We start from the raw sequence: 24351 nt of genomic DNA, 5'->3' as shown, positions 1-24351 counted from the left end.
TCAAATTCTAAGGGAGATCATTGTCCCTTACTATTTTCTGTATTTATCAAAGTGCAGCCTACTGTGGGATGCGTATGTTAAGGCTACTTTTTTCTGATAAGAGATCCATTTCCTGAGTAACCTGGAAATCATGAGCAGACTTGAGTGGAGAAATTGCACTACTGAAGTTTTTGTACAGTATTAAACAGCTGACTTCTAAGTTGTAAAAATAAACCCCGTCAATAGTCCATTTTATTCTGTTTTTGAATATTTAATTAGTAAACCAGTACAATGTAGTTATTGTACTATATATTGTGCGTCAGATCATATAGGTTCATAAGTTCACAGATAATTACTAAGCTACTGATCGGTCAGGATCTTTAAAGCCTAGTCTTGTACTGTATGACATTTTTAGCCTCTGTAATTTAAATACTGTATATCTGAATTAGTCCACTCTGTTTTATCATAATCTAGGAGCTTTTCTACCCAGGCCACCATCGAAAATGAGTTCTTGCTGGCCCAGTTGGACTTTCCAGGTAAATAAACAAATTCAAATAAAAATAAAGTATGAATAATACAGAGCTGGGCAGAACACGCTACCCCTATCCATAAGGAATAAGGGTGGTAAACAGGGGGTAAAATTTGCAGCTTCCCATCTATTCTTGTCAAAGCCATTGTTCATTTTCTAAAACAATTAAAAGTTTGAATAGCAAATGTCCATGCAGAAAAATCAGGTGGTTAATGGTTAGCAGCAGACCTAAACACAATATAGAGTATAAAAAGCTAGCAGCAGACCTAAACACTAGTATCAAAAGCTAGTCATAGTGAAAGAAACAGAAGTTGATGGCACGGGGCTACTTCAGGATCAGTTGTTGAGCCATTGCAGCTTACCATAATTATGCGATATAATCAGGCATATAAGATGTATTCATTTAAAACTAATCTTAAAACTGCAAGGACATAAGTCATTCAATATCAGTGATATGATGATTGAGTGATATATGCACCTAAAGAGTACTGTGTTCATTTCTCAGAATTTTGGAGAATATTAACTCACAAAACAGTCAGCATATCACTTTGGAGAAAAGAAAGAAGGAACATGTTAAGGCTACATAAAACAATGATAAAATGGTTACAATTTTGTAAAGATGGTGAGAAGATAGCATGGATAGTAGACGGTTAGTTGACATTTTATTTATACCATTTGCTAATCAGGTTGGTCCACTGGTTCAAAGATCCTTTACAAGCACAGTCCTGGCCGTAATACAACAAAGAAAAACAATACAGTCAGTACTTACTACTCTATTGATCTGGGACACCTAAATAAACTTAGTCTTACATTCCCATGGTTATTTTAGTCCTTATATTTTGTGTAGGATTACTCCAGAGGTTGCAGAAGGAAATGTAGGGCATTTCTGTCCTGATCATGAGACATGGGTCCTAAACCGGAATCAATTTTCCATTGTGAAAATTATGTTGAAAGGTTTAGTACTACACACACATATTCAGTTCAATATGTCCAGTAAGACAAGACACCAATACAATCAGGTGTAGTCGAATACAATCTTGGGATTATGAATATTCTACAGATGCATTAAATTAAGGCTAAAACTGGTGACTGCCAGCTCTAGAAATATGTTACTTAAGCTTACTACAAGGACATTAAAATGCTTAACATCTTAGTAAAGAAATAATATTAACCTAAAAATTACTTTTAAACTGAATTGTCCATTTTGATCATAAAATATGTAGTAATGCAACAGCCTACAAAAATCTCCTTTTCCAAGTTGGACTTTCAGAAATTAACAAATTCATTACTATTATAAATAAATAATTTAGAAACTGGGATATTTTTCATCCTGTTTTCATGGAGCAAATCACACTTATTTGTTTCTTATAGGACCGGTTTAGCAGTTTAATGAATGACAGTCATTTATGCCTCAAATAAGGCCTGGGGGAGTATTTTAAACAGATGGAACCATTTTAAAAATGTTCACTCTGCACTGGAGACTGTAAAGGGTGACATATATAATGTACTTGAATGTTTTGCAGTGAATATGAGACATTCCTAAGTTATTAAGTGATACAGCTGCCATGCATAAATCTGAAGTTAGTTTATTCACTGACAAAGTTGCTCTACCTTTCACAAAACCAGTCAGCATATGCCACGGTAAAATGTTCAGTTACGACCAAAATGTCAGCTTCAATTAAAGTAAGAGTTATTTGCCTAGATACAAATTACATTCAGGTCTGAAAAGGAATGATTTGTCAGTCTTGGCATTTTAGACATAAGCTGTGTTATGAAATTTACAGGAGTTTATTATTCTGCAGTGATTACAGCAGTGCTAAAAGGTGTGGTGTACTTATCAAATTCTAGGAGATCTTGTCCCTTACATTTTCTGATTATCAAATGCAGCCTACTGTGGGACTATGTAGCATAATCTTACAATAGATCTTTTTCTGATCTGGCAAGTCCTGGGTTTAATACTGAAAGCATGCTTAATGTGACTTAGATTATTAATTCTTACTACTAAACATGACTATTTCATAACCGTTAATAGCATTCCTTGTCGAAATAAATAAATAAGCAGTAAAATTATCATGTCCCTACCTAGATACATCATTCTAAGTGCATAATGACAAATAATTTTCTTACAATAGTGGATACATCCTGATCAAAAGACAGTTTATTGTCCATGTAGTTTACCAGGTCCCTAACTACAAAATCAAGTTTCAGAGGTGTGCTGCTGATGTAATAGCTGCAAGGGATGTCATGCTTGCCAAAGCAGACTATTACACATGTTTTGGCATTTACTTTTAGTCCAAGGGTATGACACCAGCTACTTTTTTGGTACATCTTGAGGATTTTGGTATCCTCTGAAGAGTTTATGATAGTACCAAGTTGGTGAAATCACAAACTTTTTATGTTAGATTTGACCCCTAGAAGTAAATAAAGAAAAAAAGCACACTGAACAACTGGAGAAATGGTCACCATTCCTGTGTTACACACCCACAAAGGAAAAAGAGAAATCCACAAATCTCAAAACACCAATTCCACGAGAAGTTTATTTGTTAGTGCTTTCATGCACCTTCAATACGTGCACTTCCTCAGACAAAACTTCGGCATCAAGCCTTCCAGGGAATAATCATGCACAAGAATGGGGTACCTTGCATACATTTCACTACATTCATTATTTATCAGTGAGTCAAGAAAATTAAAATCTAAAAAGTGCATACTGAGCAGTAAAGTGCTTCAGAAACATTCAAAGTGCATCAAAACATATAAAGTACAACCCCTTACAATCCTATTGCATTTAACATAAGTTTTATGCCACTCCCAGGGTACACAAGGACTTAAATCCCCCTGTGAGACCCATAGTGTTGGGGTGGAGGGATATCTCCAGAATATTTGCATTTTTTTTTGGATGCACAGTTGAAAGAGCATTTGAAGTGTGTCCATTCACACATTAGAAATGGTAAAGAACTCACAGACACTTAGGGAGGTACTGAGTGGAAAGAGGATTTTTTCTGGGCAACTGTTGATGTTAAGTCCTTGTATACCAATTTCTCATCTGTGGGGTCTGGAAGCAGTAGCCAGACTACTGGGGGCAGGTCCCAGAACAAGTTATATTTTACAGCTGTTGGGAGTTTGCACTGACACACAATGTATTTAATTTTGAGGACAATTTTTTTCTACAGAGAACAAGAACTGCTATGAGGGCATCTTTTGTCCCCATCTTATGTCATAATTTTTAAGTTTTTTTTTTGAGGAGAGCTGTCTTTATAAGAATACATATTTTTTTGGAAAATGTTATAGTTTTCAAAAGCTATACTGATGATTTGTTTTTTTATATGTAGGGGGAAGATTAGTCTTTTTGAACAGTTCATGTTGGAACTAAATCAGAATCAGTATGGCATCACAGTATCCTATCAAACTCACAGACATAAGATACAGTTTCTAGATTTGGAGTTCTTTGTGGATAACGACAAGCTAGTGTCTTTTAAACCATTTTATAAGGAAACCCCGTTAATAGTCCATTTTATTCTGTTTTTGAATATTTAATTAGCAAACCAGTACAATGTAGTTATTGTACTATATATTGTGTGTCAGATCATATAGGTTCATAAGTTCACAGATAATTACTAAGCTACTGATCGGTCAGGATCTTTAAAGCCTAGTCTTGTACTGTATGACATTTTTAGCCTCTGTAATTTAAATACTGTATATCTGAATTAGTCCACTCTGTTTTATCATAATCTATGAGCTTTTCTACCCAGGCCACCATCGAAAATGAGTTCTTGCTGGCCCAGTTGGACTTTAAATGAGTTCTTGCTGGCCCAGTTGGACTTTCCAGGTAAATAAACAAATTCAAATAAAAATAAAGTATGAATAATACAGAGCTGGGCAGAACACGCTACCCCTATCCATAAGGAATAAGGGTGGTAAACAGGGGGTAAAATTTGCAGCTTCCCATCTATTCTTGTCAAAGCCATTGTTCAAATAATAATGGAGTAATGGAAGTACTTTGCTTTACCTGGATAGAAAGACAATTCCTAAGAAAATGTATTCTGTGATAAATATCTATCCCTCCAACACATTCTAGTTATTTTGCACAAGAGATTAAGATCTCAAGAAGGGGTTTATCCCACCACTGGACTTGCGGATATGTACCAGCTCAGTACAATACTGAGAAGAGAGAGAAGTATTTGAGATAGTCAGTGCAGTTTTTATTATTTAGGCCCTTGATTTTCTTGGTAAGAAAAGTGTCTTGGCTGTTCAAGGTGAATTGTGTTTGGATAGGTACACAAGGAATGGGGCATTTTACTCAATGATCAGCATAATCATTACAATAGATCTGATTTGGTCTAGTAGTGTGTTGCTCTGACTCTTGTGCACAGGGTCCTGGGTTCAATACTTGGCAGCTGTGCCTTTATATGTGCTTACTGTATTATGTAATTCTTACTACTCATAATTGGAGCTTTTCTTCCTGGGCCACCGCTGAAAAAGGACCTGTGTCCAGAAATAAATAAATAAGGCAGTAAAATTATCATGTCCCTGGACCTAGATACCATACACTTGCTAGCAAGCTGCATAATGACAAAGAATTTTCTTACAATAGTGGATACATCCTGATCAAAAGACAGTTTATTGTCCATGCAGTTTACCAGGTCCCTAACTACAAAATCAAGTTTCAGAGGTGTGCTGATGATGTAATAGCTACAAGGGATGTCATGCTTGCCAAAGCAGACTATTACACATGTTTTGGCATTTACTTTTAGTCCAAGGGTATGACACCAGCTACTTTTTTTGGGTAAGGCGATCTTGGATGATTTTGGTATCCTCTGAAGAGTTTATGATAGTACCAAGTTGGTGAAATCACAAACTTTTTATGTTAGATTTGACCCCTAGAAGTAAATAAAGAAAAAAACACACTGAACAACTGAAGAAATGGTCACCATCCACTTTTCCTGTGTTACACACCCACAAAGGAAAAAGAGAAATCCACAAATCTCAAAACACCAATTCCACGAGAAGTTTATTTGTTAGTGCTTTCATGCACCTTCAATACGTGCACTTCCTCAGACAAAACTTCGGCATCAAGCCTTCCAGGGAATAATCATGCACAAGAATGGGGTACCTTGCATACATTTCACTACATTCATTATTTATCAGTGAGTCAAGAAAATTAAAATCTAAAAAGTGCATACTGAGCAGTAAAGTGCTTCAGAAACATTCAAAGTACATCAAAACATATAAAGTACAACCCCTTACAATCCTATTGCATTTAACATAAGTTTTATGCCACTCCCATGGTACACAAGGACTTAAATCCCCCTGTGAGACCCATAGTGTTGGGGTGGAGGGATATCTCCAGAATATTTGCATTTTTTTTTGGATGCACAGTTGAAAGAGCATTTGAAGTGTGTCCCTTCACACATTAGAAATGGTAAAGAACTCACAGACACTTAGGGAGGTACTGAGTGGAAAGAGGATTTTTTCTGGGCAACTGTTGATGTTAAGTCCTTGTATACCAATATTTCTCATCTGTGGGGTCTGGAAGCAGTAGCCAGACTACTGGGGGAAGGTCCCATAACAAGTTATATTTTACAGCTGTTGGGAGTTTGCACTGACACACAATGTATTTAATTTTGAGGACATTTTTTTTTCTACAGAGAACAAGAACTGCTATGAGGGCATCTTTTGTCCCCATCTTATGCCATAATTTTTAAGGGTTTTTTTGAGGAGAGCTGCGTTTATAAGAATACATATTTTTTGGAAAATGTTATAGTTTTCAAAAGCTATACTGATGATTTGTTTTTTTATATGTAGGGGGAAAATTAGTCTTTTTGAACAGTTCATGTTGGAACTAAATCAGAATCAGTATGGCATCACAGTATCCTATCAAACTCACAGACATAAGATACAGTTTCTAGATTTGGAGTTCTTTGTGGATAACGACAAGCTAGTGTCTTTTAAACCATTTTATAAGGAAACAGCGGTTAATACTTTTTGAGTGCAGACAGCATACATCCAGAACATTTACTTGATTCTCTCCCTTATGTAGAATTCAAGCGCGTTAGTGCCAATGTTCATGACAGAACCACATTGGATGGGAATTTAACATTGTTAGATGCAAGTTGGCGAAGAGATAGTATTCTAGCCAGGTGTTAAATAGGGCTGAGGAAAAAGGGAGAAAGCAAATTTGGTCAGAGAGTATGGAGTCATGCAATATATCATGGGCGTTGAGATCATCATAAAGTGGGCAAGGAGGATATATTTAAATTTTCCCCTTTTTCAGCTACATTGAAGGCGTTAGTGCACAGGTTTTGGCCTATTATACAGCAGGGTGAGGAAGTGGGCAACATTTGGGCAAGGAGGATATATTTAAATTTTCCCCTTTTTCAGCTACATTGAAGGCGTTAGTGCACAGGTTTTGGCCTATTATACAGCAGGGTGAGGAAGTGGGCAACATTTTCAAGGACAGGGTTGATTTTCTCATAGTAGATTTTACAACCTGAAGGAATTATTGAACAGTAGGGTAAGTAGGATGAAAACTGGTTCTAACACAGGAGGCACCTTTAGATGTGGAAGGTGCAAGGCGTGTGACAAAGTCAAGAACATTTCAGGTACTTTGACCAATGGAAAGAAATTCATTGCCCTGGGGTCCTACAATTGCAGCACCAGTGGGGTTGTTTATGCCATTGGATATGATTGTCTACCTGTAAAGTGGTATAGAGGCCAAACCAGAAGAATGGTGAAATGGGGCATTTGGTGGGGTGTGAGGCATGTTAGGCTTAATAATCCTGTGGCCCAGCATTTCCACGCTGTTCACAATGGTACACAAGGCATGGAACATGGGTGCATTTTGTTAAGAATGAAAAGTAGATATATGAATTTTGAAACTTTGTGGCCCCATGGGCTTAATATGGAGTTAGATTTACATGTATAGGATGAAATGTTTTAGTATGCATTATTTTATAAATGCATAGATATATAGGATGAATGATCTATTTGTTAATCTAAAGATGTATAGGTGCATTGGCATGAACTTCTTAAACTATTTAATTAAATGCAACAGGAATGTAAGGGGTTGCATTTTAAAAAGTTTTTTGATTCACTTTAAATGTTTCTGAAGCATTTTAATTGCTCAGGATGCACTTTAGATTTAAATTTTCTTGACTCTTGATTAATTGATCAACCATTGTAAGGCAACATGTTTTAGTATTTGTTAATCTAGAGATGCACAAGTGCATTTGTATTAACTTCTTAAAATTATAATGTTAAATGCAACAGGAATGTAAGGGGTTGCACTTTATATGTTTTGATGCACTTTAAATGTTTCTGAAGCACTTTACTGCTCAGGATGCACTTCAGAATCTGATTAACCGATCAATTATTGTATAATTGAATTGAAGAATATAGTGAAATTTATATAAAGTACATCATTCTTGTGCAGGATTATTCCCTGGAAGGCTTGATGCCAAAGTACTAGGAACACAGTAAAAGCGGATGGTGACTGTTTTTTCCAGTTTTCAGTGTGTTTTTTTCTTTCTTTTGTGAGTTGGTTCGTGGAGTGTTGTTTTTGGAGTTCCCTAGAAGTAAATGCCAAAGAGGGATCATAGGAAGTTACTAGGCTATTGGCCCCGAGGCCCTTACAAGCCTAGCCAAGAATTTAGCCCATGTTCCAGCAAGTCAGCACCCTATGCCACTGTTCAGCAGGGAGATAGGTGGAATCCCAGGGGTGTATTTTTTGGTCTGAGACTACTTTGTATGCCAGACAGGGTCACCTCTGAGGAATCTGTAGGAGACTGAGTAGAGGGACAGTGGTCTCTCCGGCTGCTGCATGTGCTTGGTGAGGTACATGCCGAAAGGGGCACTGTATTCAATAATTGGTCTTATAAGGGAAGAATACAGGAATGTTATGACCACCTTATCCCTGAATGAGATACCCTTAATAATGAGGTGGGCCATGTAGAAAGATTTTCATACAACGGAGGCAATATGGTGGCCAAAAGTCAGTTTGCTATCAACCTGGGTTCCCAAGTCCCTCACGACTGATTGTGTGCTTAGTGCCTTATTATTAATGTGATAATTTGTGGGGATGTCATTCTCCCCAAATGGGATGATGATGCATTTTTTGGCGTTCAGTTTGAGGCCATGTTTCTGGCACTAGTCATTTGGTGTAGACCCTTTTGGAGGATGTCCACATCACTAGGGAAATTAATGACAGCACCCAGCTTGATGTCTCTGCAAACTTTGTCAGCTATAGCCCACTAGATTTGGCCTGCACCTCCGAGAAGTATATCCCAAACAGCAAAAGCCCCAAGACCAATCTCTGGAGTACACTGCCTGTTACAGGTCTACTACTTGAGGTGGCCTCCCCTATTTTGACTAGGTGGGTTCTGTCAGTAAGCCAGTTTGTTACCCATCTAGTAACATATGAATTGATGCCTAGTTGAGAGAGTTTATCTATTATACCCGAATGGGGAATAGTATCGGACACCCACGCCCTGGCCCAGCAATCAAGGAGCCTCACTCCTCACCACTAACACCAGTGAGGGATGTCTCATATAGGAGGAAAGGATAACAAATACACACAGCAAAGTGCAATTTCCCTTAAGAGCAAACAGAGATCAGTCAGACCAGGGCTGGTCGCTCCCTTGCTCTCCAGGTCCCCAATAAGACTCGCCACTGGCACAGCTATAGTGTCCAGATCTCAGCCTAGTGGGCATGCTAAAACCTCCAGCACCCTCTCTGTCCAACCAGTGCTTTGTGTCCCTGCCCAAGTAGCTGACACACATCCACTTTGAGAAGAGTTTATACAACCACACAGGCACTCCTGGAGAAGGCTGGCACAGGTTCTCCAGCTGTGCCCCTTTTCCCCCAGACTATACAGTAGTACCAGCTGCCACCACCCACTAATATTTATCAGCTACTCAAAGGCCCTTAAAAGGGTGTCCAATTACTGTGCCAATTGTAGTATAGACCAGGGCTAAAGCTATTGAAGTAGCTTTGTACAATTTACCAAAGACATGCAAATACTCTAAACAGCTTAAATTATCTCTACAAAAACAGCCACAGTTGAAAGGGTTTAAAAATATTTAATAAATAGTAAAAACACAAGACAATACTTTTTACTACACAGTGCTAGTCAAGAGTTCAGAGATCACAGAGAAATACTTAAAATAATTCAGTAGTACAGTTCTGACATCACAGAAAAACACAGTCTAATCTTTTCCTGGGGTTCCCAGGCTAACAGGCTACATTCTTTAGTAAGCTCACACCCGGTCAGGAAGCAAAGCCATTAAGGACATTTATGCATGCAAACTCTGGCCATTAACTCTGGTCTTAAAACAACAGCAAGAATTCCATCATCTAGACCGGCCAGAGACGTGTTTACATCAAAGGGTCACAGCATGCTTTACTTGGTCAGCGGAGTACACAGTTGTTACATTTTTTTTCAGTTCCACATGTAACACTATTTGTACCATTTAAGACAACAAGCCTGTGGTTTACATTCTATCTGGCTAGGCTGGCAGCGTTCACCTATCTTCGTCCAATCTTTGCATATCTCCCTCCCTGGAGAACTCAAGCTAGTTTTTCAAGTGACCCTTGAGAAGCGCTGCTTGAGGGAGTTGGGTCCGAGTACACCTTACGCCATTTCCTGTCGACAGCCCATCTGCATTGGCACTGCTAATCTCACTGCGGTGCTGCAAGGACATATATGCTTGCAACCCCGAGCTCCATCTTAGCAACTTGGCATTTTGCTGGCTGGCTCTGTTTAACCATGTTGGGGGGTTGTGATCTGTCATAACAGTGAATTTCCTTAAATACAAATAATGCTAAAGTTTCTGCAGTGCCCACACTATGGCTAGACATTCCTTTTCTACAGCTGCATAGCATTCCTCCCTGGGCTGGAGCCTACGACTGAGATAAACCACGGAGATAAACCACTGGGTGCTCTTCCCCCTCTGAAGAAATCTGGCTAAGTACAGGCCCCACCCCATGGTTCGAAGCATCCACCTGCACAACAAATTCTTTGCTGTAATCTGGACTGACTAACACAGGGGGTCCTCCCAAAACTTCTTTAAGCTTCTGGAATGTCTGCTCACATGCTGGGGTCCACACTACCTTATCTGGCCTGTTCTTCCTTGTCAGGTCTGTGAGGGGAGCAGCTATAACTGTGGACGAACTTTCTATAGTACTTTGCTGTCTCTAAAAATGCCCTCACCTGCTTTTTGGTAACATGTGTACGCCATGCCTGAAAGGCTTCCACTTTGACAGGTTCTGGCCTTATCTTACCACTCCCCACTCTATGTCCTAGGTAGGAGACCTCTTTACACCCACCTGACATTTGCTCAGCTTAATGGTCAACCCTTCCCTCTGTAGTTTGTCCAGCACCTCCCCATGTTGAAGGTGATCTTGCCAGGAATGGCTTAGATGGCAATATCATGTAGGTAAGCAAGGGCAAACCCTCCTGCTAGGATATGATCTACCAGCCTCTGGAAAGTCGCTGGGGCATTTCTTCATCCCAAAGGGCATCTTTGTGAACTCATACAAGCCAAAAGGAGCAACAAAGGCTGACTTCTCTAACACAGAGTCAAGGGCACCTGCCAGTAACCCTTGGTAAGATCAATGGTTCTAAGATACTTAGCCCTACTCAGCTGCTCTACAGCCTCATCTGTCCTAGGCATGGGGTAAGCATCTGACTCTATATGACTATTTAATTTCCTGTAGTCCACACAGAACCTGGTGCTGCCATCTTTCTTTGGCACCAGCACCACTGGGGAGGCCTAAGGACTGTTGGACTCTTGAAATGCCCCTAGTTCCAAGATCTCCTGTATCTCCTCACTCAGTCTGTTTGACTCTCTCAGGCACTCTAAAAGGGGCCTGCCCAATAGGCCTTTGGGGTCCTGTATCCACCTGGTACTGCCCCAGGTGGGTGCACCCTGGTTTCCCAGTGAACGTGTCCCCAAATTCCTGCAACACTGCTTGGATTTCTTGAATCTGGGTAGGAGAGAGCTGCTGGGACACTGCTACCCCTTCCACTGAGGTGTCAGCCCGAGCCTCACTGAAGAGATCAGTCACCAGATCTCCCTCAGACTCCTCCTGTAATCCACTGTAAATGCTTAGCACAAGGGCTTCCCTATCATGGTAAGGTTTCATCATTTTAACATGGTACAATTTGTGCCCCTGCCTTCTGCCTAGCAGTTCCACCATGTAGTTAACATCACTTACCTTTCTTACTACCTTGTAGGGTCCCCTCTCAAGCTGCTTGCAGCATCTGACAGGAATGAGAACCATTACCTGCTGTCCCACAGCATACTCTGTAGCTCGAGCATTCCTGTCATACCACACCTTTTTCTGTTGTTGGGCTTCTGTCAGATTCCCCTGGGCCAAGCCCATGAGTTCCCTGAGCCTTGTCCCGAGGTTCAGGATGTATGCTACAACAAACGCCTTGTGAGACTTGCACTCACCTTCCCACTCATCTCAAATTAAATCTAAAGGTCCCCTCTCACCTTATGCCCATACAGCAACTCAAGGGGTGAAAAACCTGTGGATTCCTTTGGACCCTCTCTGTAAGCAAACAACAGATGGGGCAAATATTTGTCCCACTCCCTCTTAAACTGATCTGCAAAATGCCCGTAGCATTGACTTGATTGTAGAGTTTAACCTCTCAACAAGATCATTAGTCTGGGGATGGTAAGGGTGGACTTCATGTGCTTCACCCCACAGGACATCCACAGACAAGCCAGCAGGTCTGACCTGAAATTGTCGCCTCTGTCAGTCAGTAGCTCTTTTGGGAAACCTACCCTGCTTAAAATCGCTAACAAAGCATTTGCCACCTTCTCTGCCACAATGGAAGACAAAGCCACTGCCTCAGGGTATTGTGTAGCATAATCCACTACCACTAGGATATACTTTTTCCCTGTGGAACTTGGGGTACTCAGAGGACTCACAATATCCATAGCTACCCTCTGAAACGGCTTCACAGGCAAAGGCATCAAAGGAGCTCTCAACTTGTCTCCTGCCTTGCCTACCTTTTGACACTTGCTCACAGGTCCTGCAGTACCCAATAGAAGTTCTGCATAACATGCCTCTTTGTACGTTTTATGCCCATATGACCTGCAAACGGAATATCAAGGGCTATGGCTAGAAGTGCCAGATGGTAGGCTCTAGGCACTACCAACTGCTGTTCTCTCACCTTCTAGCCCTCCCTCAGGGGTCCACACTCTGTACAGTAACCCTTTGTCCCAGTATACGGATTCCCCCTTACCTTGAGAATCAGGTGCCTCTCCAGCTACCTGCCTCAGGCCTTGCAATGTAGGGTCTGAGAGCTGAGCCTGTCTCACCTCTCTCCTTGTAACCCTTCCCAGCTCCCCTTCCACAGGACATCTGGCATCCTCTGACAGTGGTGCCTCACTTTCAGCCTGGGTACTACTACTCACCTCTACCTTTGCAGTCACTCTGTCCCAGGGCACATTAGTACCCGCAAGCAGCTGTGGCTCACCTTCAGTCTCACTGCTACAGGGTAGCTCCCTCCCTGAAGTAACCACCTCACCAGTCCTGGCTGCAAGTATGCAGTCTGTCTGGGTCTCCCCCAGGCTACCAGACTTACCTGCTTGTCTCCAAGCCTGACTGCGTGTAACTGCACAAACACATGGTACTGCCTCATCCAAATCCTTTCCTATCAGGACATCTGAAGGATGGCAGTTTGATACTCCTGTTGTCTCAAGACAACCTAATATTGGCATTTTGTCTTTCCCACTTACTGGCTCCCTCACCTTTTATTCCTCACCCTGCCTCTGTGGACACCTGTATGCGACATGGCCCCACTGGTAGCATTCAAAACATTTAACACCCTAGCTCCTGGATGTGTACCTAGACTAGTGGCTTCCCCTGCTACTGGCAGATTCTTTTGGGGCAGTCTGTGCTGCCCACTATGGGTACCTTTAGATCCATGAGCAGTACTGGGGGTCCCTTTCCTGTGCAGGGCTGCCCTGCTTGCCAGGTATAGGTCTCCCTTCTTCCCCAACTCATCTGAAGTGGCACATTGTCTATCAGCTAACCAGTATAATCAAAACATGCAACGTCAAGACATTTTTGACAAAACAGTTGCAGCTTTACCATGGAATAATGGAGTCAGGAACCATACCCAGAGCCTTTGGTCAACACCATACTGTTTGGATACTCTCTCAAACATATGAATGAAACTATCAAAATGATACACTTGAGCTTAAGCATGCAAATTCTAGCCATTAACTCTGGCCTTAAAACAATAGCAAGAATTCCTTCATCTAGACCGGCCGGAGCCGTGTTTACATCAAAGGGTCACAACATACTTTACTTGGTCAGCAGAGTGCATTGTTGTTACATTTTTTCAGTTCCACATGTAACACTATTTTTACCCTTTAAGACAACAAGCCTTTGGTTTACATTACTATTTACAGATGACATAATTATCTCCAAAAATCTTCACAGTATCGAAGGCCTTGGTCAGGTCAGGGTAGGCGGTGTACACAGTCTTCCCCTCATCTATGGCCTTGGTAACTGTCTGAAAGCAGTCGACCCAATTTAACAGGCATGACCTTCCCTTGACAAAACCAAACTGTGTGGGATCAAGTGTCTGGAGGTTGCCAATGTCCTTGTTAATGAGGTCCATGATAATCCACTCCCTGGCCTTGCAGATCAAGCTAATTAGGCTGATGGGTCTATAATTTCCTGGATTGGTGGACACTCCACCTTTGTGCAAAGGGATGACAGTAGCGGTCCTCCACTTGGCTGGGACAAAGCCGGTACTCAGGCTTTTGAATAGGGTGCCTAATGGTACTGCAAGTTCCTGCCTTAGTTCATGTAGGATGCAGCCTGGGATGTTATCGGGTCCCATGGATGCTGTATTTTTTGCCTTTGAGAGGGCAGTGATGACTTGCTCCCTAAAGATAAGGGGAGGGGGGCAGGTACTGGGGATGTCCTGTTTTACTGATGGGGGTGGACAGAGGAGTGAAGCTTTCACTGAATCTGTCTGCCAGCAAGTTGGCTATATCTACAGGGTTTGTGTATGTGGTATCCTTGACCACTAGTTCTGAGCAGATCTGTGTGCTTCCCTTGAGTTTGCCGACATGAAGAAAGCCATAGGACTGTCTTCTCGAAGATTCTTTGGAGGATTTCACTAGTGCTCTTATTTGCTTGTTCAGGCTAAGGAGAGAATGCTTCCAATTAGACACCTGCTCCTTCTTCTTGGTCCTGGACAACAATTTTTCCTTTTATTATAGAAGTTTATTCATTGTAGATGTCCACCATACAGGTTTACTCTTCCTTGAGGAGGAGGATTTCATCCTGTCTGGTATTCCTGCATCCCTCTTCCTTGAGGAGGAGGATTTCATCCTGTCTGGTATTCCTGCATCCATGCAACTATATAAATGCTCATATAACACTTTGGTTAAGTTTGGACAAGTGCCAGCTTTTGTGGATGAGGAGTGGGGCTGTAAATCTGTTTATATCTTCCCTCAGGAGGTTGTAATCAGCTTTGGAGAAGTTTTTTTGTTTGACCCTAGCTCTGTGTGTGTGTGTGTGTGTGTGGGGGGGGGGGGGGGTACTGACTTTGAAAGTGATTGCTTTGTGGTCGGATCTTACTAGGGATGATGTAGTAAACCAAAAATGAAGAACCACACTGAAGGGACAGAAATTCGTATTTAGTTAGCGCTTTCGTTTACTCAAACTAAGCAAACTTCAGACAAATTTCACAAGGTAAAAATACATTCCTTAAATAAGCACAAGTTACTTGACATCACCACAAATAATCAATCATTAATTAAAGGTCAGACACTGTAGGGATTCCGCAGTGGTTACTCATGTTGGTTAATACCAAGTCCAAGATATTTTCACCTCTTGTGGGGATGTCAACCAACTGTTCCAAAGCATTTGCATTGACGAAATCAAGGAATCTCTGGGTATTAATGTTTTGACATGAGTATTTCTTCCAATCTGTGGTTGAACAGTTAAAGTCGCCCAGGATCAGGGTTGAATCTGATTTGCACAGGTCCAGATAGGTGGTGTGGGCATCTTGAGTCAGAGCTGGAGGCCTGTACCTAGCTATCATTTGAAAAGGGGCCTTTTCAATTGTTAACTGCACCTGGACTATTTCCTGTGCAATGAGTTGCATACGGAGTAACAATCAGCTGAGACAGTTTTATCAACAATACCAGAGTGTATAATGATATAACAGGCCTTTGCAAGGTTCAGATAAGCAGTGTTTACCAAATTTCCCTTGTCCACTACTTCAGTAAGCTTCTGGAAGAGGTTGACCAGTTTAAGCAAGCAGGGTCTGCCCTTGTCATAACGGAAATACGTGCATTTTTGAGGCATAAACAACGTCACGCTGAAGTAAATAGAACAAGTTGTGCATCAACGTGGATTTTTCTGAATGCACAGCTACCACTCGATAATGCCCGCCCACTGACTACGGGACTTGTGGATGATGTGTCCCACTGCTTAATATCGCCAACAAGCCGTTCCATAGCTCTCAACTAATCAGGGACAAATCCCGCAATAATAAGGGACACTTTAGTACCAAAATAAGAAAATGTGAATACACACTTTCTAAAATCTACAACGCTAATTACTGTCATTATTTAGGAAGTGCAATTCATATTTTCAAAAGTCATAAATCTTAGAGGAAAAGAGCAAACATTTGACTCAAAACTTAGGGACAGTTCGATGGTATGAGACTCTACACATTTCCCAAAAGCCAGTAAGATTAAGTAAGTTTGCATTAATAAAAAAATGTTCTTCCTTAAATTGAACAATGTTTACCGCTAATGTAATCTATTGAGAAGGCGTTATACAGCGTTAAAAGCAGAAATCCGAAAGAATAAAAAGCTGGCAATCTCACAAGAACTATTCACACACACACACACACACCGTTTTCGCAGTCTTTACAACCACTGCGCAAACCACGTTTCTATTTTACTGAACACTATTCTCAGGATTACTATAAACAAACAATATGGTTATCTATACGCTAGTTAAATGCAAATAACTATTAGATTTACTTACAGCTTTCTTCATGGTGGCTGCCATCTTGAAATGATTAGCCTACCTTATGTAGGGATTACTGAGTTTTAATATCTTTTGTGTAAAAAAAAAAGGAAAGGTTTCATGTTGTACTTTCCCAGTATTTTAAAATAATAATAGTTTTCTAATGTGGTGTTCCACAACATCCGCTACTATTCATACTGATTATACACATATTTTTGAACATGTCATCCCTACCTTATAATTCGAAATGGAATGGCCGTTTTAAGTACTTGGTGCACAATGCATTAAGAACCACTGGGTGGCGCACCTGACAATTGTCCGAAATAAAATTCCTGTTTATAAATGAGAGTACTCACAGAAGGCCAAAGGAAAGTTACGCCGATGTTTGCTCTGCACACGTGTTTTAAATACGCATACTAGATGTCAAAGGCAGAGTGCCTTTATCCTATTCGCTGAAGAAAAGATGCAAAGATTAAAAATAATTAGATAAACATATTAACTGTAGTTAATGATTAGGCTAAAGGGTCTTTTTTCGCATAGCGATGCTTCCCAAGTGGATTCTACTCGTACATCTCAAATTTACGGATTTTCGCAGAATGTCCAGATTTTTGCGTCATATTTTTTTGGTCCGTTTTTCATAAAATTGGAGTTTTTTTGGCCAATCAGCTGCAAATTATTATAGATCGGCGAAGATAAAATGTCAGATATTAGAGTTTCAAACTTCATGCTTTTCTGAAAATTCATGCTAATGTAAAACCTGCCATTATTCTATTACCTTTACAAGTTTATAAGAACAATATTTATAAATTGTCCCCATTTTTGTGCCTCCCCACTTTTATTTATGGCTTTGTCCAGATTTCTTGATCTAACAGGCTGAGAGGTCGACTATATACAACAAATTTTATTGGTGGTATAGCTTGAATATTACACTGAAAGGTGAATGAACAAGAGTGTCTGAGTCAACATACGGACATTACTTAGTATCTGTCAGAGGTGTTTCATTTCAAAATCATGGTTAATGAAGAATTGAAGCGTTTTGAGATAAACTCAAAAATAAGCGAAACAGGATCAATCACTTTCTTGTTTTGTATAATCATTTTAGCTGCTCCCGTTAGGGGTTGTCCTCTCAACTGTCCCTGATTTTCAACTGTCCCTGATTTTGGCTCAAATTTTAACACTGTCTCTCTTAATCCCTCCTAAAACTAGTGACTTTTGGAGGAAAGGTGGTGAATTACACTTAATGGATAATGACAATAATTAAGAGTTATAAACTTCATTTACTTCAGAAAATGTGTATTAATTCATATGCTCTGATTCTGTCAATGTTTCAAGTTAATAGCACAAATATTTTAAAAGTGTCCCTGGTTGTCCCTGATTTTTTCTTGACTTGTCCCTGATTCTGTTGAAATTTGTCCCCAGTTGGTTGAGAGGTCTGCAATTGGCTGTGGAGTTTTACGTGTCGAGTTGCCAACTCGGCACCCAACCTTCACAGAAGGCACTCACGCACGCACCTATTGCATGTCTTCAAAACACATTCAACCACAGGGAGGACATGCAGACTCCATACAGAAAGTGTTCCAACCGAGAATCCAACCTGAGAACCTCTTGCTGTGAGGGGACAATGCTAACTGCTGCACCACCATGGCTGGCTTGATTTGTATAATAATATTTCTTAAGTTCAATAGTCTATATGGCTAATAATGAAGGGAGTCTGCGCATTTTGCTACTCAGCTCTAGTAATTTGTGTCCATAAATATCTATAATTTTTATTAACGATGCTATTAAATTGTGTAACTGTAGATCGTGTGTCTTGGGGGCAGGATTGCCAGATAGTTTTTTAAAGTCCAGCCCATTTATCTCCAAAAACCAGCTCAAAAACACCCCCATGAGTCGTGCAGCTCATATTTGGCCATCCAAAAATGAAGCTTCAGTTTGTCATATTGATCAAGGACTCCCTGAACACAGGAGGTGATAGCCAACGAGTGTCCAACAACCTAAAAATGTTAAGTAGTTCTTCACCAACATTAATGCATTTGAGTAATTGCTTATATTTCAGCTGGTGAATGGTACTGTGGGCAAACCGGTTATATGTCTCAGATATCATGAATTCAGTGTTTCTTGATATCATCTTCAGTGCATGAGATGAAGTTAGTTGAATTGAATAATATATACACCGTATGTGCACAATATCTGGGCAAACTTTGCAAAACCGTGTTATGACTGAATTATTTTTTCCACACATAGTATTACAGACATCAGTTGCTAATCCCAAGCATTTGTTAACTGGTAATTTATTTGACTCAAGAAACTTGGTAATTGTGCTGAATATTCCTTCTGCTGTTCCTGATTCAAGCGATATTATTACAAGAAATGTTATGACAATACAGCCTAGTGAAGGACTGTAGTATAGCACCATCACACAGAGCTGCATTTCCATGCCAATATTGGTGCTTTCAGCAATTATTAAGGAGTAAGCCATCTCCTTACTGTTTAACTGGGCTAAGTCCGAGATTAAAATTTTATGCATTGCTGGGCCAAGAACATTCTTGATGAGTGCCGGACATTTTGTTCAGTGGAAGGATATGTCTTTATAAAAAACGTCTTTAACAATCTCTCCTATGTGATCTACTGATACGATACTAGAACATGTGCCTCCAACCTCAACTCAGCTACCTCGACAGTGTTGTCAACAATTTTCATAACAGCCAACATCATGTAAAGTCCATGCATTTGAAAATGGTGCAGCATTACATTTATGTTTTATTGTTCCAGCATGATTCACTAAATTGGCATGATGGGCATGAATGTGATGATATCTGTAATACCAACAGAAAGCAATAGTATCATTACCAGGCACACTGCATATCCAGTCCTTTAATGTGGCATCTTTTTCCTAGATTTTGCTGAATTGCTTCTCATACTGTGAACACTTACCCATAACTATGAGTGAAACTGGCACACTTTGCTCTTGAAAAGACAATCCCACTGCCTTCCCTTAGCTTCTAATAGTTTTTCCAATAGTTTTAAATATACAGATGACAGGTTTTCCTAACAAAACACTGTAGAAGTTATCAAAGTGTAAAGGCGTAGCATCTTGATGTCGGATTCAGAATGGTTTGCACTTGGACTTAAATCAAAGTTTGCAGCCTAAAAAAAAAAACAAAAAAACAAAAGAAACATAAACACAATTTAATACAGTGCTTACTCAAGACAGCCATGAAATTACTTTTTTAATCACGCGCAGTCTCTAGGTACAATAGGATTTATTATGGTTTTAATTATAGCTGATTAATAGCATTTTGTTCTTATTTATTTTTGGGGATATGAAGAAGTATTGTGTTCTACACGTTCTAGATTGCCCTACACCATACAGTTTCTTAGGAATCCACATTGAAAGGGTCTGTTACATATATGTCCATAGTAAATAATACTGAAAAAGATTAATTCATAAAAATAATGCTTTTTAGGTCATCCTGTAAGCTTCTTTGTTGAAATTATTAGGAACCTGCTCACAGCTGTTAAACATTATGAAAGCCAACCTTCCACCGAATGCACTACTGAAAGGAGCAAGTATACCATTTTTATTTATTTTTATAAACCACAACTTCAACTATGGAGTTATGTTGCACAAGGGAAGCATAAATGTGAGACAGTTCAGGCCAGATGCGGGGGGCACACAGCAAAATTCTGAGTCAAAAGTCAGATAGTTAAAAGTGTTACTGATCCATACCTCTCAACCTCTTAGAGCCAGAAATCTAGGCAAAACCTCAAATAATGGGGGAACAAAGGCTCAAAAATAGGGGCACTTTCTCAATATTGCTCTTACAAACTTAGAAAGATAACAGAATAACACATTTTGCATTAGCAGGAATTTTCTGAAGGATATGAAGACTGAAACTCAAATGTCTGCCATTATTTTCTGACTTCATTCGTCAGTGATTTGCCAGAAAACTGCAGTTTTATGATAAACAGATGAAAAATATGAGGCAAAAATCTGGACATTCTGCAAAAATCTGTACAGTTGAGAGGTAAACCACCATAGTGTAACAGTTTTATCCTAACCCAACTAAAATAATGCAACAGATATATTATTTACCTGTAATAACCACGCTTTCATGATACAGCAAGACGTATCTTTAAGGAAAACTACATATATTTATATGAGTCTACTACAAATGGTCGAATTCCCACAATCTTGAACTTCATATGGCCAACCCCATATGATCGAGTTTGGGAAAGCTCAACCGGACTGCATGGAGATCTGCATACAGTGCGTAACGGGAATCTTTCCCGTTACTGCACTGTAGTGTGATCTTGGAGTCAGTATATTTAAGTAGGGGGGTGTGGGGGTCCCACATGGGGGGTGCAGGGGGCAACAAAATACTGATTTAATCAGTATTTCTTTTGTTTTTTTTGCCGGTTCGGAAAAACAGCTTTCGATAATGCACTTTCGCTCTTATGGGTGTTGATGTTGCTTGTTCGAGATTTTGGGATTTCGAGCAAGTGACATAGACCCATATATATATATATATATATATATATATATATATATATATATATATATATATATACTGACTAATGGCATACTAATTGCTAAAACAAATACAACAATAACAGTCAACATCAAACAAATGTCTACTGCAAATGGTCGAATTCCCACAATCTTGAACTTCGTATGGCCGACATCACCAACATGGGGACTCTATGCTCCACACCAGAAGTGTATCCCTCACTGGTAAGATCAGACCATAAACAAATCTTACTGTATATTCACATCCCGACCCCACCCCCTGCCCAGAAAACCACAGTGAAAAACTTCTCTAAAGCAAATTTCACACTCCTCAAAACCGAGGTGGAATCCTTCAAAGCCCCCAGGCCTGTGGAAAATATGGCCCAGACCGCAGAATCCTTTATAAACGCATTCTATGAACACGTTCAGGAATGCATGGATCATGCAATCCCAAATAAAACCAAGACCCAATCCTCCAAAGACAGACGTCCTGTCTGGTGGACCCCAGCCACAAACAAACTATACAATAGAAGGAGGAAGCTACTACATGATAGAGCAAAATCCCAAAAAGGGAAGGCATCTCTGATCAGTATTAGCAAAAAACTACGGGCACTCATAAAATCTTCTAAGGCCAGCGTCGAGAGAAAAATTGCACAGGACACTAAGGATAATCACAAGGCTTTCTTTAGTTATGTTAGGAACCTGGGTGGGAATTCCCAGATATGCTCAGAATTAGTCCAAAATGACAAAAAATACACTGAACCCACAGACATTGCCAACATCTTAGCTGACAGGTTCAGCGCAAACTCCCCTCCCACCAAAGGGCAAATATCTATCCCAGCAAAGTGCTGCCCCTGACATCTCAGATGCTCAGGTAAGAGCCGCCCTCTCCAAAGCAAAAAACACAGCATCAATGGGACCAGACGGTGTCCCGGGCTGCGTCCTACATGAACTCCAAGAAGAGCTAAACCCAAACATAAAACTACTGTTCAGTCTCAGCCTTACTACAGGATATGTACCCAAAGAGTGGTGTACAGCAACAGTGGTCCCTCTCCACAAAGGTGGTGCCTCAACGGATCCTGGAAACTATTGCCCCATAAGCCTGACTAGCTTGGTCTGCAAAGCTATGGAAAGGATCATCATGGACCTCATAAATAAAGATATTAGAGACCTACAGACACTGGATCCTACCCAGTTCGGCTATGTTAAGGGCAGATCCTGCCTCTTAAACCTGGTCGATTTCTTTGAAACAGTCACCAAGGCCATTGACGAGGGGAAGGTGGTCCACACAGCCTACCTGGACCTCGCAAAAGCCTTTGCTACAATACCCCACTCGGGCATTATAGATAAGCTCACCAGCTTAAATATAAACCCCTATGTCACTAGATGGGTTGCAAACTGGCTCAAGGACAGAACCCACAAGGTTAGAATTGCTGGAGCCATGTCAGACTCCAAACCAGTTACAAGTGGCATCCCACAAGGCTCAGTCCTGGGACCTCTCTTGTTCGGTATATATTTCTCGGAGGTACAGGCCAACACGGAAGGACTGTGGCTGACCAAGTTCGCAGATGACTGCAAACTGGGCGCCATAATCTACTCTCCAGCCGACACAAGCATCCTCCAAAAGGGCCTCATAGAAACAGACAACTGGTGCCAGAGCCGTGGCCTCAAGCTAAACGCCAAAAGTGTATAGTCATCCTTTGGCAAAAACAAAGTGCCCACAAATTACCACATAGCTGGTAATCCATTAAGTACAGAAGAAGTAATTAGGGACCTGGGGACCCAAGTTGATAGCAATCTCTCATTTGACAACCATGTGGCCAAAGTGGTTAGAAAAACATTTTATATAGCCCACCTAATCATGAAGGGATTCACATCTAGATCAGGGGAGGTCATCGTGCCTCTTTACTCATCCCTCATCAGGCCCATAATTGAGTACAATGCCCCTTTTGGGATGTACCTTACCAGACACCTGCAGCAACTGGAAAGACCCCAAAAGTACCTCACCAAGAGGATCAAAGGGCTTAAACAGATGCCATATGCTGCCCGGTTAAAAAAACTCCAGCTCTACTCAGTGGCATACTGCCTGCTCAGAGGCGATCTGTGCCTGATGTATAAAGCCATGTCCAACCCGGAATTAATGGACATGCTGCACCTCAGAAAATCCAAATCCCATCGAGCTACGCACTCGAGAGACTTGAACCTCAGCACTGAAATAAATAGGACATGCTGGAGGGACAGATTCATAACCCAGAGGCTCCCTTCACTCTGGAATAAAATCCCAGTCCAGGTTAGGCAGAGTCCCTCATTGACTCTCTTCAAGAGGAATCTTGATGAGTGGATGGGAGATCGTAGGTTTACCCCGAGTATCACTTCTGTGTCACTGTTAGACAGAGGCACAGTATACTAACCTCAAAAAAGGGCATAGCAAAATTAATTTATAATGGGTGGCAAAAGCCAAACACACTCTGGCTAGGCTTATAAATGCCCTAGGGCAGATAGCCTAGTATGAACCTATGAACCTAAATGTTATGTTCTGCACTGTTAACAACAGCCAGTTAACTCCTGCAGTGCCTATGGCCCTATTCAAACTTTACTTAAGGCAGCTGAGCACATGCAGTTTCTTTCAAGCCTGGGCCTGCACTGGGCCTGGCCTGTAGATAAAGACAACAGCTTAACTACCAACAACACCTTGTAACTGCTCAGCAAGTACTTTAAAACAAAACATGAACGTTTACTACTTTACTTTCTAATTTGTGAAGTTTAAATGCAAAGGTTAACTTATCTCAATAAATGAATCTCACTAGAGTCACCTCCACCATGCCAGGCAGTCATCAGTGACTCATCATTTCTTCAGAATTCAACAGAGTACTTGCTTAACTTGGTTAAACTGCTGTACACACACACCTTAAGTTCATAGAAAAATCTTATCTTACCATCATCAGACGAGAGTCATTCACTACCACTGCGCCAGACAGTCATTCATTTTGTTCTTTCTATATTCAGAAATTAAATGATCAGAGAGTTCAACAACTTAACAGGAGGTCTGGCCTGGGCATGAGTTTTGCAGTTGTGAGGTTATGGCAAGCAGGGGCACAGGGGAAAACAGGACCACAGCTTTCCATTCTGTCCAATATAACAGTTCTACTAGGGCCACTGCAGAGTCATTTCAAGCCATGTTCCTCCTCTGAGGCATTGGTGTCTTTCCTTACCAGTGCTGGCTTGTCTTTTGTTAGAGGGTACTGGAGCCCATGCCTTATAAGTTGTAGTGCATTAGGCCACAGGTATGGTGAGACATAAGCAGGTGACTGTGTAAGCCTTA

General features: G+C 40.7%; 1 protein-coding gene across 1 annotated transcript in view; it reads right to left on the bottom strand.

The window, feature by feature from the left end:
- Window positions 1–16739, bottom strand: part of PFDN4 (prefoldin subunit 4) — a 228887-nt gene extending 212148 nt beyond the window's left edge. Inside the window, exon 1 of the mRNA XM_044090039.1 lies at window positions 16538–16739. Coding sequence (XP_043945974.1) covers window positions 16538–16561 — 24 coding nt within the window. The 5' untranslated portion in view covers window positions 16562–16739. The remainder of the gene's footprint in view (window positions 1–16537) is intronic.
- Between the last annotated feature and the right edge of the window lie 7612 nt (window positions 16740–24351).

This window comes from Protopterus annectens, chromosome 12.part0 (assembly GCF_019279795.1).
Source record: "Protopterus annectens isolate FY-2018-M chromosome 12.part0, PAN1.0, whole genome shotgun sequence".
NCBI lineage: Eukaryota > Metazoa > Chordata > Ceratodontiformes > Protopteridae > Protopterus > Protopterus annectens.
This window is presented reverse-complemented; position numbering and strand designations above follow the sequence as displayed.